Source organism: Neofelis nebulosa, chromosome 12, assembly GCF_028018385.1.
Source record: "Neofelis nebulosa isolate mNeoNeb1 chromosome 12, mNeoNeb1.pri, whole genome shotgun sequence".
Classification (NCBI taxonomy): Eukaryota; Metazoa; Chordata; class Mammalia; order Carnivora; family Felidae; genus Neofelis; species Neofelis nebulosa.
In genome coordinates, this window is record NC_080793.1 from 26,363,426 (window position 1) to 26,381,723 (window position 18,298).

Below are 18,298 nucleotides of genomic sequence, written 5' to 3' on the forward strand. Positions count from 1 at the left end.
GTGGGAGAAGCATCAAGTTAGGTGACAGTGTCTCAGAAGGCCTAAACTAAGGCAAAGTGCAGCAGGCAGGCATAGAGGAAATATTTAATTCCTTGAAAAGAGGCCCAAAGTGAGCAATAAACCAGATGACTCAAACCCCTCCAAACATGGTTGACTTGGATCAGACACAGAAACTGAACACATAGGTAAAAGACTAAAATAATCGTAACTAATTTTTTTCTGATCATTGTTGTATTTATCACAAACATGCTTCCCTCTCAGTACGTGTTTCCAACTCCTGTACAGATCTCCATTCTGTCTGGTTTTGATTCCAAGGACTCTAACTATTGCCACTGAGGTCCCAAGTTATACTGAAGTCACAAAACACAAACAGCTCCAGTGCCAATGCACACTGGACTTAATACAACCCATGCTGTCAGATAAAGCAGAAATTCCCCGTACAAGCTCCAGCCAAGCAAAATAAAGCACTTGCTTTGGTTCTTTTATTTACCATTGGGGGAAAAAACTTTTGTCATAAATTACTCAGTAATCTTGTCAACTTCTCACAAGAAATTATTTCTTGCTCCACAAATATCCCAGTGCTTTTTCTTTGGTTTTAAAGATCTACACAGGCAAAACTTAAATGTTTACAAAAGTTCACAAAAATATAGATAAAACAGTGGAAAACTGAAACAATCCATATGTTCAACAAAAGTTGGTAGGTGAAGTACCCACAACAGCTGATACGTATTGCTGTGTACCGTGTGCTATTTTACACCTTTTACAATCATTATTCCATTTAATCCTTATAACAACTCTAGGAGATAGGTTGTCATCCACAAATTTTCAGATGAAGAAAATACCCAAAGATGTTACTTTTCTAAGGTTGAGCGTGAACAAATGTCAGATCCAAACACAATGCTATGCAGCAAACGGAAATATTTAATGGAATGAAAGATGTTTACAATACAAATGACAACAATCAGAAAATAATATAAATAATGACTGGGGCAGTGTCAAGTTATTTATAATATGTCAAACTATAATAAAATATGAAGTTATTTTTATAATTCTTTTTGGGCATTTGTATTTCCTAATTTTTCTACACAAAATGAAGAATAACTTTGACCCTCTTTCCCTTCCCCCTGGGAAAAAAAATAACGGGAGTATACAAAACTGGATCACGAAAATTTAAACAGGCCCAAAAATTAGTTTTAGTGAGAGTTCAATGTTCAGAAAAGTTTAACAGAGTAGAAACAAAGTTAGTTTGATCAAAACAATAATCAAAACAAACACATGCATGAAGTTCTTTTTTTTTTTAATGTTTATTCATATTCATTCTTGAGAGAGAGACAGAGATCAGGCAGGGAGGGGCAGAGAGAGAGGGACACACAGAATCTCTAGACTCTGAGCTGTTCAGCACAGAGCCTGATGTGGGGCTTGAACTCACAAACTATGAGACTGTGACCTGAGCCGAAGTCGGACGCTTAACTGACTGAGCCACCCAGGCACCCCTACATGCATGAAGTTCCTAATATGAACGTGTTTTGGGATACAATTTCCTAGAATACAGTTCTTACCTGTCAGTTGATGTTGGACTAGTAGCCACTGGTGTTTCTGCTGGCTTTTCTGCAGGTTTCTCTTGTTTCGCCGCACTAGCAGGCGCAGGTTCAGAAGATGCTGTCGTTGATGCTGGAGTGATGGATGCAGGGGTAGGAGTGGGAGCCAAAGCGGGAGGAGAGGTCGGGACCTGGACCACAGCTGGAGCTGTGGTGGAGCTAACTGTGGTCGTGGTGGCAGGATTTGACTGCTGGGTTGTAGCTGGTGCTGGTGTAGTCACTGCTTTGGGCTAAACACATTAAAAAAGTAAAATAATGAATCATGATAAAATACCACATTATTACCTGATCTCTAAGTAGACTATCATTATAGGAGGCTACAAACATAACACTAATATAAACTTGTAACTTGAAAATAATTTCGTAAAGTAACTTAATAAATGATCAGTATTAGCAATCTGAATCACGATGTTACTCTTTCAAAGCTGATATATTAACTAACAACCTTAATTAGCTTTTAGCTAACAGTTTGTCTTTGTTATGTTATCAAGTCACTACAAAAAAGAGCCAATAGAAGCCACTATTCAGAGATATACAAAATGTGTACTAAAAAAAAAAGGACCATTTAATTACCCCCTACCAAACTTTACAGTTTAAGTTCCAAGGTTATAACTTCAAGGTATTTATTGTCATTTAAAAGCATCACCAAAAAAAAAAAAAATAAATAAAATAAAATAAAATAATAATAACAATAAAAGCATCACCAAAATAACTCTCTTGTTTGATCTGAGCTAGTTCAGCATGCACTGGAAAGACTTGCTGTGCAAGGTAGGACAGGGGACTGAAAAAAAATAATACTAGGAGCATTCACTCCCTCTTTTCTTTGTTCTAAGAGTCTTGTGTTTAGCCCTATAACTTTTCAAACTGCCAATATAATACTCTGCAAATTATTAATGTTCTAAACTCTGATTTAGATTAAAATGTAAATGTATTATGCTAATTTAATATTTCCCTTAAGATTATTTATGATGATTATAATAATATAACATTTCATGCCCTCGCGAAGTCTCTGTTGCCACAGTGCTATTTAAGCCTCATTCTAAATGGTAGCAAACCCATCTGCTTTTTGAAGTTTTGCTGCTTACTTCTGATCTAAACAGTTTTCCTGGCTCTTTATAATAAGGTCATTTCTCTTTGCCTCTTTAATGCCTAATACTTCCCCTTCTAATAGATGACTTCTATTAATAACTTGAAAATAAAATAACCACAAATTATCAGTAGAGTCCTGTGTAAAATAAGAAAAAGCTTGGCTCTAAGTAGCTATTCTTCAAACACATCCATCTATTCTGAGACCTATCCTGCTTAATTCTTAGTTACGTTCTAAACAGTCAAGGTTATTACAATACTAAAGGAAATAAGACCCCAAACATATACATATCCAAATATGTGGCTACCACATTTTGCATACTATTCATGATAAAACTAGATAAGACAATGGAATATTATTCAGCCCTAAAAGGACAGAAATTCTGGCACATGCTATAACATGGATGAACCTAGAAGACACTACGCTAAGGGAAATAAGCCAGTCACACAAGGAAAATACTTTATGATTCCATTTATATGAGATGTATAGAGTAGTTAAATTCATGGAAAGTAGAATGGTGGTTACCAAGGCCTGGGGGGGGTGGGGGCAGAATGGGGAGTTACTATTTAGTGGGTACAGAGTACTGGAGATGGTTGCACAATGTGAATGCACTTAATACCACTGAACTGTACAATTAAAAATGGTTAAACTGGTAAATTTTGTGTTATGTATATTTTAACACAATTAAAAAATACTCAATTGAGACAAAGTTTCCTCATGATTCTGTTCCTTGTATGTAAAGTTTAACATTTAATGGCTAAGTGAAATAAGAGAAAGACACCGTATGTTTTCACTCATATGTGAATCTTGAGAAACTTAATGGAAGACCATGGAGGAGGGGAAAGGGAAAAAAGTCAGAGAGAGGGAGGCAAACCATAAGAGACTCTTGGATACTAAGAACAAACAGGGTTGATGGCGGGTGGGGGAGACGGGAAAGTGGGTGATGGGCATTGAGGAGGACACTTGTTGGGATGAGCACTGGGTGTTGTATGGAAACCAATTTGACAATAAATTATATTAAAAAAACCCAAACATTTAATGAGTAAGTGCTTTAACATAGCAAAATCACAATGGTTCTCTTAATGGATTATACAAACTTTTAAGTCCAACACATGTAAACTGTTTAGCTGCTTTTACTCAGGACAAAAATATGCAGTAATTAAAACTGACTTGCTAACCAGAAGAGACTTTTTTTCTTTGACTCTTTTTTTTTAAATTATTTTTTTAATGTTTATTTTTGAGAGAGAAGAAGGAGGGAGGGAGGGAGACACAGATTCCAAAGCAGGCTCCAGGCTCTGAGCTGTCAGCACAGAGCCCAATGCAGGGCTCGAAACCACGAACTATGAGATCATGACCTGAGCCGAAGTTGGACACTTAACCGACTGAGCCACCCAGGCACTCCTCTTTGACTCTTAAATATAGAAAAAAACTGAGGGTTGCTGGTAGGGTGCTGGGTGTGGGGAAGGGCTAAATGGGTGACGGACACTAAGGAGGGCATTTGTTGGGATGAGTACTGGGTGTTGTATGTATGTGATGAATCACTAAATTCTACTCCTGAAATCATTATTACACTATGTTAACTAACTTGGATTTAAATAAAATTTAAAAGTTAAAATAAATAAAATTTACTTGCTCATCTCTCTATTTCTACTGCATATATTACCTTAAACTTAAAAAAAAATCCTCACATTTATTTTAATAAATGGTTTATAGTCCTTAATAAACTTGGTTTCCAATTACTTATTTAAACCTATTTTCAGGGTTACAAGTATCACTGTTCTCAGATTATGATAATTCAATCCTAAAAATTCATGTCACGAGTACACCACTTCTCTGTTTTAACTCTCTACTGCATGCTTATGCATCTTTAAATAAAAATATTACAGAATCCTGACAGAACCCATATCCATTCTGTTTTAGAGAAAAACTTTGATAAACTGTCCCAAGTATATTTCAGTCCAATAAATCACAAAAAATTCCCTTTAAAAAACTTCCTCACAACAATCATTCCTTCATTTCTTTAACTGCCTTTTTCTTTTTTAGTTTCTAAAAATCTACCCCATCAACTAAGAAATATCATTGAATTTAGGAGTCTACATGTCTTTTCTGCTTGAGCCTATCAGATCTAGCACATAATTTAACAAGTCTCTTTAAGGCACCCTTATTAAAACCACAAAATAAGAAATATTTATTCTAAGAATCACATTTTTAAATCTTCAAATAATTAGCAATTTTACTACTCCAGCAAAATCTAACAATTTTTACATGATATTTTATCAACTGTTTTAATTTATTTAAAAATGTTTAAGCTATAAATGTATAAAATTATTAACTTTATGGTTCACACAAAGTAAACTTAAAATTTTTTAAAAAACTGCCAAGTGCCTGCCACTATGGATGTGCATAAACTGTATTCACTAAAGTATAAAGGCTGGACTTGGGATCTTTATTTTTTTAAAAAAAACCTCGCATGCATAAAAATATACAGAACAAGGCTAAAACTTACTTTTGTCACCATAACCACCACAAAGTTTTTTTCATCAATTTTATATTCTTTTAGAGCAGTATCATCATTGAGGATTTTGCCTAGTACATTAAGAAAAAAAGAATACATTATTTGAAGCCCATAACCTTTGTCTTACACATAACTGAAGTTAAAACAATTACTAATGTCAATTCTATCAATTAATACTTTCCCCAAAGAAAAACATTAAGTGATCAGTCAAAATAAAGAAAAATATAATTGGAAATATAATCAGGTAAAAAGGCACTAACATTTGATTAAAAGATACCAAACACAAACACTGCGTATGTGTCTGACAGAACGAATTTGTCTACACAATCTGAAAGATAGCATTACTTTCAATATTTAATTCATACCTGCATAAATTAATTTTTGACCTGCTACAGGAAAGGCATCTTTCCCTTTTTCAGATTCAATCTTCTCTTTCAGCGCCTTCACCTAAAGGAAAAATAAACATTTTTTTTCTAACAGGTCTAAACAACAAATGACTATCCAGAATCTGAGAAATGCAAGGTAAAATTTTTATACGTATATTAATCATTAATACTTGCAAAAACTTAAAGATCATGTCTTCACAATATTGTATTAAAAAAGACTCATTCTTAATGCATATCATTAGGTATAGGTATAAACTTTACCACCAGCTGCTACACATACACAGATTGAAAGAAAAAACTTTTACCAGTTGACTTGATAAATCTACTCAAAATAAAAATTGCAACATCAGAAGTCTTGATTCTCATTATAAAGCTTACGGGCTTATTTCCCACAGAGTAAAAAAGAAAAGCTCTCTAACCTAAAAGGTCTAAGAAAGAAAATAGTCACATCTACAATAAAAATAAGTTAAATACGAATGTTAAAAAGCAAATGATTCAGGGGCGCCTGGGTGACTCAGCTGGTTAAGTGTCCAAATCTTGATTTCGGCTCAGGTCGTGATCTCACGGTTTGAGAGTTCAAGCCCTGTGTCAGGCTCTGTGCTCACAGTGGAGAGCCTGCGTGGGATCCTCTCTCTCTCTGCCCCTCCACTAACTGCGCTCTGTCACTCTCTCTCAAAAATAAACAAACAAACAAACAAAAGAAAGGCATATGATTCACTTAAAAACATTTTTTTTTAATGTTTATTTCTGAGAGAGACAGAATGTGAGAAGGGGAGGGGCAGAGAGAGAGGGAGACAGAATCTGAAGCAGCCTCCAGGCTCTGAGCTGTCAGCACAGAGCCTGATGCAAATGATTCACTTTAAAAGTGGGATATGTTTCATCATTGTCATCTGAGTGATGACACTCAGATGTGTGATCTTCATAAAGATCAATTAGAACATAATTTCTAGAGATGGGGCCTGAACACCTTTATCTTTTTTTAATTTTTTTAAACATTTATTTATTGTTGAGAGAGAGTGAGCAGGGAAGGGGTAGAGAGAGGGGGAGACATAGAATCCGAAGCAAGTTCCAAGCTCTGGGATGTCTGCACAGAGCCTGGATGTGGGGCTCGAACTCATGAACTGGGAGATCATGACCTGAGCTGAAGTCATATGCTTAACCGACTGAGCCACCCAGGTGCCCCTGAACACCTGTACTTTTTAAAAAGCTTTACAGGTGGCTCCAAATTTCAGCCTTGGCCGAGGACTACTATCTGTTGTCTCATCTACAAAGTAAGAGGTACTGTAACAGATGATCTTTATGATCTCTGTCTTGTAAAATTACATGACAACAGGCTCATTATGAGGTATTTTGAAAATGAGTCCAATTTCTGAAACTAATCAAAAAGCACGGTGGCAGAGGAGTAAAAAAGGCAAGAAGATATAATGGAATTAGTTTCATTACTTTAAAGGCACAAAAATCAAGAGGAAAAATTCCATTCCTTCTATCTCCCAGGATACTTCTAAAAATTGTCTAAGTTGATAGTTCTGAGCTTTAGGTGAAAGACTGCTTGATAGGGATACACAGAGAGAGCACCACTTTCATTACTTTAAAGATACAAGAATCAGGGGCGCCTGGGTGGTTCAGTGGGTTGAGCGTCTGACTTCGGCTCAGGTCATGATCTCACAGCTCTATGAGTTCAAGCCCCACATCAGGCTCTGTGCTGACGGCTTGGAGCCTGGAGCCTGGAGCCTGCTTGGGATTCTGTGTCTCCCTCTCTCTCTGCCCCTAACCCATTTGCATTCTGTCTCTGTCTCTCTCAAAAATAAATAAACGTTAAAAAAAAAAATTTAAAGATACAAGAATCAAGGGGGAAAATTCCATTTCCTTCAATTTCCCAGAATACTTCTGAAAACTGTCTAAGTTGATAGTTCTAAGCTTTAGGTGAAAAACTAATGCCAGCGCAGAGCCTGATGCAGGGCTTTAACCCACAGATCGTGACCAAGAGTCGAATGCTTAACCAACTGAGCCACCCAGATGCCCCATAAGTAACAGCTTTTTAAAAAAGCACTCAGGGGGGTGCCTGGGTGGCTCAGTCGGTTAAGCGTCCGACTTCGACTCAGGTCATGATCTCGCGGTCCGTGGGTTCAAGCCCCGCATCAGGCTCTGTGCTGACCACTCAGAGCCTGGAGCCTGTTTCAGATTCTGTGTCTCCCTCTTTCTCTGACCCTCCCCTGTTCATGCTCTCTCTGTGTCTCAAAAATAAATAAATGTTAAAAAAAAAATTTTTTTTTAATAAAAATAAAAAAATAAAAAAAGCACTCAGAGAATCTGACGTCAACATCAGTAAACCCAGGATATAAATTCCACAAGATAGTAAATTCTATGCTATGTGTGGGTCAGAATAAAAAAGTACAAGGATTGACAAGTCTAACAACTCTACAGTTGGCCCTTGTTCTATAATTTATGTTGGCAGTTCTGATTTTACCTATATAATTCAGCTAGCATGTCATGATAAGTGCAGGAAACAAAAGATACTATCCAAATTTCTAAGATAAAGTAACTTTTAAAGACCCATTTATTTAAACCCTATACTGCCAAGAGCAACGATTCTCTAGGTGTGATGAAGGAGCCATAAACATTCATAAGACCTTACTTATCAGGAGGTCTACCAGGTCAAAAGATATTATTTGCCTTTTGTACTCTCATTTTCTCACAAGTATATACTTGAGTTTTCCAGAGGCTACAAAACATGTGACTTCACAAAAGACTGAGTGCAGAAGCAGATGAGAATCTAGCTATCTTTTTCTATTAAGCCAAACATTAAAAAGTTTTGCAAAACAAGGGCCACCTGGGTGGTTAAACGTCTGATTTCTGCTCAGGTCAGAATCTTATGGTTCAAGAGTTCGAGCCCTGCATCCTGCTCTCTGCTATCAGTGCAGAGCCCACTTCTGATCAAGTCATCCCCTCCCCCCTCGCCCTCTCAAGCTTGCACACTCTTCTCTCTCAAAAGTAAATAAACATTTTAAGGTGCCTGGGTGACTCAGTCAGTTAAGGGTCAGACTTCAGCTCAGGTCATGGTCTCACGGTTCGTGGGGTTCAAGCCCTGTATCAGGCTCTCTGCCGTCAGCACAGAGCCTACTTCGGATCCTCTGTCGCCATCTCTCTCTACCCCTCCCTTGCTTGTGCGCGCTCTCTCTCTCTCTCAAAATAAATAAACTTAAAAAAATTTTTTTTAAATAAATAAACACTAAAAAGTTTTGCAAAGCAAGTAAGATAATGCCAGTCTTACTGTTTTTTGTTGTTTTGGAAAATAATTTTTCACACAAAATGTATTAGTTATAACATTTAATAGGTTTATTATATTTAAATGAATATAACAATTTAAATTTATTATATTTAAATGAACATTTAGAAAATTCCTCTGCTTAATTTCTAATACAGTAAATACAAGTACATTGGTAAAAGTTATTTTGGGGTCCTCAACAAATTTTAAATGTAAAGGGTCTTGAAAAAAAAAAGAGAGGACTGCCTAAGAACTTCTACTTTACATGCTAAATGACTTGCCTGAAGTCAGCTGAGCGACAGCACAGAGCTCAGAGCACTCTGTGGTGAATAATTTCCTTCCATACTTCTTTGTTCAGAGGAGAAGAGATGCAATATTTGCAACTGTGGTTGGTTAAAAAAAAACCTCACAAATGAATGATAGACCACATGTGTTACTATGAGTGATTCTAGTTCTCAGAACAGTACATAGTGGTGGAGCACACAGTAACTGCTCAATTAACACTTGCTGAATGAGTAAATTAATATAGCATAAATATATGTAAGGAAAGGAAAATAAAGAAATATATGAAGCAAAAAATAAAGAACGAAAGAAATAAGCAGGAATCTCATTCCTGACAAGAATGTGTAGCCAATTTAGACTTAATTGATATGTATACATAGTTTCTAACCAATGGAAATTATACTTTTATTTCCAGCACCCATAGAATATACACTTTAAAAGTTTAGCCATAAAGACTATTCCACTGTATTTTCATAAGCCCAAACAAATAACGGACCTACTCTCTAGCTTTGTATGTCAAAAGAGTGAGGAAGGGACAAAACCCAAAAACCCTTGTAAGTTAAAAAAAAAAAAAAAAAAAAAAAAAGCAGGACAAACAACAAGAACAAACACCTCCAATCATTTTGCTCCAAAAAAACCCAAAAACGGGTGATTAAAAAATATTAAGTACATAACAATGAGAACTCTACAGACATCAATACCTATATGATTTGACTAAAAAAGTAATCATAGACTAACATTAAAACTGTTTATTAAAGAAAAATTAATAAACTAAGCATGCATTTCAGACAGAAATAGGACAAATACCAAAAGGAAAAATGCAAAAAAATTGAGAGAGAAATGGTAGAAAATACTTCTTGTGCCAAGAGAAATAAGGGACAAATAAAAGGGCAACAATTCATAAGTATAGTCAATAAAAAGTTCAACCTTATTAGTAACCAAAATCACAAATTTTAGTGTCAGATGTCATTAGTTCAATACACCATCATACTGGAAAAGACAGTGTTGAACAATTCTTGGTGTTATGTGTGAAGAGACAACACTCTCAGAATGGGAGTGTCAAACAATAAAATATTTGAAGGCAATATGTCAAAGTGCAACATTTTTGGGGCGGTGGCCATTCAATCTAGCAATACCACTTCAGAACGTAAAATCAACTTTATATATAAACATATATGTGAATATATATAAAAATATATGTGAATATACACACACATACACATCTACTAGAACTAGACTTTAGTTCCGGGTGCACCGACCTGTCCAAAATTCTGGCGTTGTTCCTTAACCTCAACACAATCTTTACTTTCCAATCTACTTAAGTCACCTACCCACACAACACAGGCTGAATCCTGTTATCCCCAAACTTCTCCATCTTTGAAATTGTAAACATCAATCACCTATCCCTACCAGCTCTCAGTAACTATTCACTACACCTGGTCTTGCATTTGGTCCCCAGAGTGCCTACTTTCACTCTGATCTTTATTGCCAGTTCTATTTGGCAAAGACAATAATTCCAATGCTTCTATCACTTTCTTCCCATTATCAGACTTTCTTGTCTTTCTGCTGCTTCCCCCAGGCAAAATTCCACATTTGGACCCACACAACTGAATTTATTTCCATCTGTACTCAACAAAAAATTCACTTTGACCACTCTGTGCTGCCTCCTACCTCACTCAGCTAACAAATCTTACTTTAACTATCCAACCCCTACCTATCCATTTACATCCAATCTTCTACATGCTGGAGAAAATTAAAGATACCCTAAATCCTCACTTCTTTTGGTTCTCCTCCATTCTCCAAGAGGATATTTCAAACCTGCACTCTTCTCTAAATTTGATTGCCAAAACTTCCTCCCCCACTACAGATGACCATCTTTCTACTTCATTCAAAATATATCAAGGGCGCCCAGGTGGCTCGGTCAGTTAAACTTCTGACTCTTGATTTTGGATCAGGTCATGATCTCACAGTTCATGAGATCAAACCCCACTTTGAGCTCCATGCAGGAGTATGCTGGGGACTCTCTCTCTGCCCCTCATCCCCAAATTAAAAACAAAGACAAAAATCAGCAGATATCAGAGGGACCCATCCTCCACCTTCTGCCACCAAAGCGACATACTTTCTTTTTTTGCATCCAGATCCACCTAATCTCCTTCCTTCCTATTAAAAATTTTTTTGAACATTTATTCATTTTTGAGAGAGACAGAATGTGAATGGAGGAGGGGTAGATAGAGAGGGAGACACAGACTCTGAAGGAGGTTCCAGCACTGAGCTGTCAACACAGAGCCAGACGCAGGGCTCGAACTCACGGACTGCGAGATCATGACCTGAGCCGAAGTCGGCTGCTTAACAGACTGAGCCACCCAGGTGCCCCTCCTTTCTTCCTATTAAATGAAAGAGGCATCCCTCTCTTTCAAATCTAATCCTTTTCACTTGTTCCTTGGTTCTCCCTCCAGTGTTCTTCAATACCTTGCTAGTTGTTTCCCACCCTCCCCCAGCTGTATTTTCACCCTCTCCTTCAAGGCCAGTTCATTTCCATTCACACTTAAACAGACCCAATTTTCTATCATCTTTAAAACAAAACAAAAACTTCACAACCCCCCATATTTCTTGCTAGGTATATTCTCCTCCCCTTAGTCTCAGGCATTTAAAAAAAAAAAAAAAAAAAATTACACACATTGTAATACTAGTAACCCCACACCGATTACTCAAGAATGCAATGTAGTGCTGACAGAAGCATGGACTTTATTCCCAATTCTGCTACTTGTTTTTCTCCCTATGCTCAGGATTCCATTAAGACTGTTCTTACCAGTATCTCTAAATTCAGCAAAACCATAACTAGATACTTCTTAGTCCTTCACTACCTTACCTGACCTGTCTCTTAAACAGTACTGACCTGTCTCTCCTCTTCACACTGTCTTCCTTTGGCTTCCATAAGGCCATACTCCTCAGGATTTCCTCCAATCTCTCTGTTCACTAATTTGTGAAATCCTCTCCTTATCTTTAGTCATACAGACCCAACTCTCTACTGGATACTTTTACTAGATATCCTAGTATAGGCATTTCAACCATAATGTGTTTACTGCAGATGGCTTCTAGACATCTAGTTTGTCTAAACCTTCCCTAACCCAATCAAATGGAACACGCTTTAAAACAGCTTATAAAGAAAGGCCTTCTTTCTGGATATTACCAAAAACAAACAAACAAACAAACAAACAAACAAACAAACAAAAAGAGGAGGCAGCACCTCTCTACATGGTTTCTCTTGGGAAGGTTATGGCAAGCAACAGATGCAGTTGTGACTCCTCTACTAACTGTGCTGAGTCCCATGCCAATGCTCTTGTTTCAATAAGCAGTAAACGAGATGGATCTATAATGGAGCGCTACAGTTCCAATAAATAACCAAGGCCACTCTATCCAAGGCTAATAATAAACAAGAAGGAGGGACTAAACTTTCATTTTGCTGTTTATTTCCCCCTAAATAAAGAATGGAAATTTATCGGGGCGGCTGGGTGGCTCAGTCGGTTAAGCAGCCAACTTCAGCTCAGGTCATGATCTCGCCGTCTGTGAGTTCGAGCCCCGCCTGGCCGTGCTGACAGCTCAGAGCCTGGAGCCTGCTTCGGATTCTGTGTCTTTCTCTCTCTCTGACCCTCCCCTGCTCGTGCTCTGTCTCTCTCAAAAGTAAATAAACATTAAAAAAAAAAAAAAAAATGAATGGAAGTTTATCATCAACTCAACTATCAACAAAGCATGGTTGACAATCAAGAAATCAAACTTTTTTCCTAGCCACATACTTCTTTTTCTCTTATATAATTGTGTGCATTTTAAAGGAAAAACATACTCTGTATCTAACATTAAACATGGTTGACAATCACAATAGTCTATTAAAAAGTGCCAACATAAAATCTGATCAATTATACTGTTTCATCCCATTCCCATGAGATGCTTGTCTCTTCTTCCACCTTCCTCACATCAAATCATTCATCCAGTGGTTCCAACTTACCATCTAATTATTTCCCAGTGTGAACATTACTTTGCATCCCATGGTACTACCTTAGTTCAGGCCAAGAACCATTAAAAGTAGTCATTTTCATTCAACAAACTTAAGTTGTAGGTTTCAAACATAAAAATGTTTTATAAATTAATATCCCCATGATAGTAAATGTCGTTTTGCATGTCAGTCTTTTTTTTTTTGGCGTGTCAGTCTTCTTACACGGCACTTTTGCACAAGATTTCTAGGACTATAGCTTGTTGATTGGGTTAGCAACTGAATATTTATGATAATCCAGTTTCCTCAATATTACAATATATTTTCCTTATTACTGTTATAATTACATATACCGTAAAAGATTTATGCAAGCTTTAATGGGTAGCCCTGAAGTACAGAGGCTGAATGAATAACAGCTCATGGATGCTATGTACTTAGCACATGCCAGGCAGTATATTAAGAGCTTCCCAATATTTAACTCAATTTAATCTGTGCCTCATCTCCTATTTGAATCCTGGCTAGTGCTACTGTGGAAGCTGATATTTGAGAACAACAACAAATGTTGATATTTGTGAGCGCTAATGCAGGCAAATTTGAGTTCCTTTGATCCAGCAGCTCTGCATCTGGAAATCAAAGCTGAAGAGATGTTTACAAAAACACTTTAAAGATACACGAACAAGTTATGTGTTCTACACTACTGTTCCTAACACTGAAAACAACCCTAAACATTCATCAATGGTAAAATATATTACTGCAGATGCATTCATTTAAATACAATGCAATACAAGAACAATACTATTCGTGCAAGGTACTCACTGAATACATGCATATATGAATGAATGACGTATTTATAATTATCTATAAAGGGCAAAAGCTAGTTGCTAAGCAAGTGATTTTTAAGAACATAGTGAAATTATGTTTATATATTACACATAGGTAAAAAAAAACAACTGTCTAGCAGCAAACAGAGTCTATAGTGGTTATTTGGACCAGGGGCATAAAGGCTTCTACTTTTTTATATACTTTAGTAACTATAACAAGCCTAGATTATGTTAGTAATTTAAGGGAAACAACCACTGCTTACTAATATCACAGAAGAATATACTGCAATTTTGAGGAGTCTGCACTAAAAAAGAAAATTCTAGAGTGCCCAGCCAGCTCAGTTGGTAGAGCATGCAACTCGTGATATTGATGTCTTGAGTTTGAACCCCACGCTGGGTGTAGAGATTACTTAAAAAAAAAAAAAAAGTCTAAGGCAGTACTCTAATACCTACTTAAATTTCGAAAAATAAGAGCAACCAAAATTTGGCAATTAACATTAGCAAAAGGAAAGAGTCCCAAACCTAAATATGTTTACAAAAGGATTTCATAGATTGTGTGCATCTATGTGGGCAATGTTTTTGGTTTTCTTTTTCCTTTTGATTCCTTAAGTGGTATCCTTCCATTTGGGAAACTAGCATAGGCACCAAGGAGTATTTTCTGGATTCTTCTCCCCAAAGTATATTTCTGCGAATTCTAAAGATAGATTTGATGGTAAAAAAGTCAGTTTACTAGTGCAATAGGAAAAATCTTCCCACTGGACCCAAGGAATAAAAGAATGTAGCAAAAGTAAAGAGTTTTTTTTTTTTTTTATTACTGACAGTACAGTATTAATAATGTATGAACATGGGAATGCAATTGGTGCAGCCACTCTAGAAAACAGTATGGAGACCCCTCAAAAAACTAAAACTAGAACTACCCTATGACCCAGCAATTGCACTACTAGGCATTTATCCAAGGGATACAGGTGTGCTGTTTCGAAGGGACACATGCACCCCCATGTTTATAGCAGCACTATCAACAATAGCCAAAGTATGGAAATGGCTCAAATGTCCATTGATGAATGAATGGATAAAGAAGATGTGGTGTGTGTATATATATATATATATATATATATATATATATATATATATATATACACAATGGAGTATTACCGGCAATGAAAAAGAATGAAACCTTGCCGTTTGCAACTACATGGATGGAACTGGAGGGTATTATGCTAAGTGAAATTAGAGAAAGACAAAAATCCTATGACTTCACTCATATGAGGACTTTAAGAGACAAAACAGATGAACATAAGGGAAGGGAAACAAAAATAATATAAAAACAGGGAGGGGGACAAAACAGAAGAGCCTCATAAATATGGAGAACAAACAGAGGGTTACTGGAGGGGTTGTGGGAGGGGGGATGGGCTAAATGGGTAAGGGCCACTAAGGAATCTACCCCTGAAATCATTGTTGCACTATATGCTAACTAATTTGGATGTAAATTTAAAAAAATAAAAAATAAAATAAAATAATGTATGAACAGACAGTATATAAAGGCAATCAATTCTCAAACAGGGTTATGATCCAAAAGGCTATGATTTTAAATATAATTTGAAGTTCAGAACCTATTCTTCCCATACAAACTATGATATTTAAGCTACTCCAACTATTCATGCCAATTTAATTAATCTATTCTAAAATATATTCCTAACAATATGATTTCAACGAGATTAAAACCGACACACTTTGAAAACTGATTAAGTAGAAAAGTAGAAACTCTCAAGATACCTGTAAACTTTTAAAGTTTCTATATAGGCAGAGAATGAATCTAATACACTACAAAAAAGTCACCTACCTAATTTACCCAAAGTGTGAGAGGGAGAGGAAGGAGTGACAAATAATTTTTATCTACCTGTTTGAAGTATTTAGGATCTGTTCATACGTATTAGTCATTTGCGGCCAGTCTACCTCCTCTCCTAGAAAAGGTTTATGTAATGTATAAAAGGTTTATAAAGTTCATTCAGTATAAAATTAGCTCTTGGAGAAACTACATAAAGAATTTTTCCAAACTTATAGGGAACAGATGGTGTGGTGTCCTTCAGCAGAATTCACTGTGCTACGGCAAGCTCAAATTTAGCACATTTCTTTCCAAAAGCAACAGAAATTTTATACATTACCTATCAAACCATCTCATAATTTCCAAACTAAAGAAAGCAGAACACTGCTCTTAAAAACTGTTCGAAACTGCCGATCACATCAAGCTGACCCAGTCCGAGGATACCACATTCACACAAACTTTTTGTAAAAAAAGATAGTAAAAACAGTGATCAAAATAATGGAAAACTGATGAAAGCACAATTTGCTGAAAAAAAGTTGCATGCATTTATTTCTAATTTCACAATTCGCTAAAAATTTTCAGATACATGATCTCTTTTGATTTTCACATCAACTCTACAAGGAAGGCAGGGAAGTTATTACTTCTATTTTACTAATGAGAAAAGAGATTTAAGTGCTCAAGGACAGAGGATAACTACAAAGTGGGGGGAAAAAACTCTTCCCTACACTAGCAGTGCTGTGATGTATTTGAAAGAGAGCAAAATGTAAAAACAAGTAAACAGACTCAAGAGTTACCATTAAGTTTTTGCTATAAAGAGCAGCAGGGAAACGAGGCAGTAGCCAAAGAGGGATGTGGAGACAAGGGAGAGTTTTATTAAAATTGGGAAAACAAACATTCTACAATGGAAAAATCAATGAGGCAGAAGAGAAAAGTTGAACTGGGAGTGGGCCCTTCACAGGCGAAATAGAGCAACCAAAATGCTGTGGAAAAGTAGGACTAGCCTCAGCACCACCCACCATAGATAGCTACCCACAACAAAAGGAGACTAGAAGAAGTAGGTAGTTCTGGTAGGATTCCGCAAAAGTTCTTCCGTTCCAATTGTTTCTATATTCTCAACAAAATCTTAAATCTGGGGTCATCAGCTGACAATAAGGATTGTATATGAAATCTGCCTATGACAGCAGAAGAGTGAATGGACAGACTAGTGGAGAGTACTACCAGGCAGTAAAAGGGCCCAACGAAGGTTAATGTTCATGAATTTTAGGTGAGACAAATCAATGTGGCTATGTGTCTTCTAGCTACACAGGTGTAAGCACAACAGAACTGAATTTAATCACATCTGGGGTTTTCCGAGCAGAAACAATGAAGTGAGAGTGGGACCACGTTGCCAGGCACAGCCACAGTTCTAAGCACTCTGTGTATGATCTCAAAATCATAAAACCTTCCAAACAACCATATGAGGTTAGTACTTCCAGTGGCAGTACCCTCATTTTAAGCTGAGGAAACAGGCACATAACTGGGTAACTTGCCCAAGGTCACAGAGCAAGTGGTACAGCCAGGATTGAAATTCAGGCAGTCTGGTTCCAGAGATATGCTATGCTGACCCTTGCAAGAAAGCGATTATAATCACTGACCCTATTTTAGCTGGGCAAGAGTGGAAGCAATAACATGAAGGGAAGGTCAGCAAAGAGAAGTATGGATCAAATGAATTATAGGTCTCATTAGAACTAGAATCAGAGGAAAGGTAAAGTAGGATACTAAAAACAGATTACTGGGGATGGGGGAAGTTTGTTACTGGTAATAAGATCTAATTACCAGTCATGGGACTGAATAATTGAGGGAGCAGAAGGAAAGATCACCGGATGAGACATTAAGGATTACAAGACCAGGGTACAGGCAAGATACATATATACTGAAACTACCAGAGCCATTGACTGTGTGATGGCAGCAAGTTACTAATCGCATTGGCCTTCATTTCTTCTTTTTAAATCATACACTGTTACATATTTTCCACAATTCTAGTGTGGGGTTTTAAAATATGTCTACCATATGCTGTGGAGCTCAGAACTATGATAACTTTCACACGTTTTTAACACAGAGATAAAAGCAGCTACATCAGGAAAAATGACAATGTCAAAATAACAATATATGTCCATAGCTACTATCTACACTTCCTCATCTCCCATTCATTTCTCAATCTACTCAAACATAAGTTTTGGCTCCAACACTGCATGGAGATTACTTGTCAGGGTCATTAATGAACTACAAGCTGCCAAAACCAAAGGGCATGTCTCTTTTGAATTCTCAAGCATCAGACACATTTGATCCTTTCCTCCTTCTTGCAACATTTTTTCTTGGATTCTTCCTACCTCAAAGATTGCTCCTTGACTGACTCTTCACTATCCAATCTCCACGTGAAATCTTCAATTCTAAACCAACTTCAACCCCAGGACCCATCCTACTACCTAGCAACATTCTCACCATGGTTCTTCAATTCTAGAAGCATACTATTAATTACATATAGTGGATAATTT

The 18,298-nt window shown here is 36.7% G+C and overlaps 1 protein-coding gene across 1 annotated transcript in view; it reads right to left on the reverse strand.

Moving 5' to 3' along the window:
• RAD23B (RAD23 homolog B, nucleotide excision repair protein) overlaps nt 1-18,298 on the reverse strand; it is a 47,586-nt gene that overhangs the window by 23,012 nt on the left and 6,276 nt on the right. Inside the window, exons 2-4 of the mRNA XM_058694664.1 lie at nt 5,566-5,647; nt 5,192-5,271; nt 1,560-1,828 (exon numbers count right to left, since the gene is read on the reverse strand). Of these exons, the coding sequence (XP_058550647.1) occupies nt 1,560-1,828; nt 5,192-5,271; nt 5,566-5,647 (431 nt within the window). The remainder of the gene's footprint in view (nt 1-1,559; nt 1,829-5,191; nt 5,272-5,565; nt 5,648-18,298) is intronic.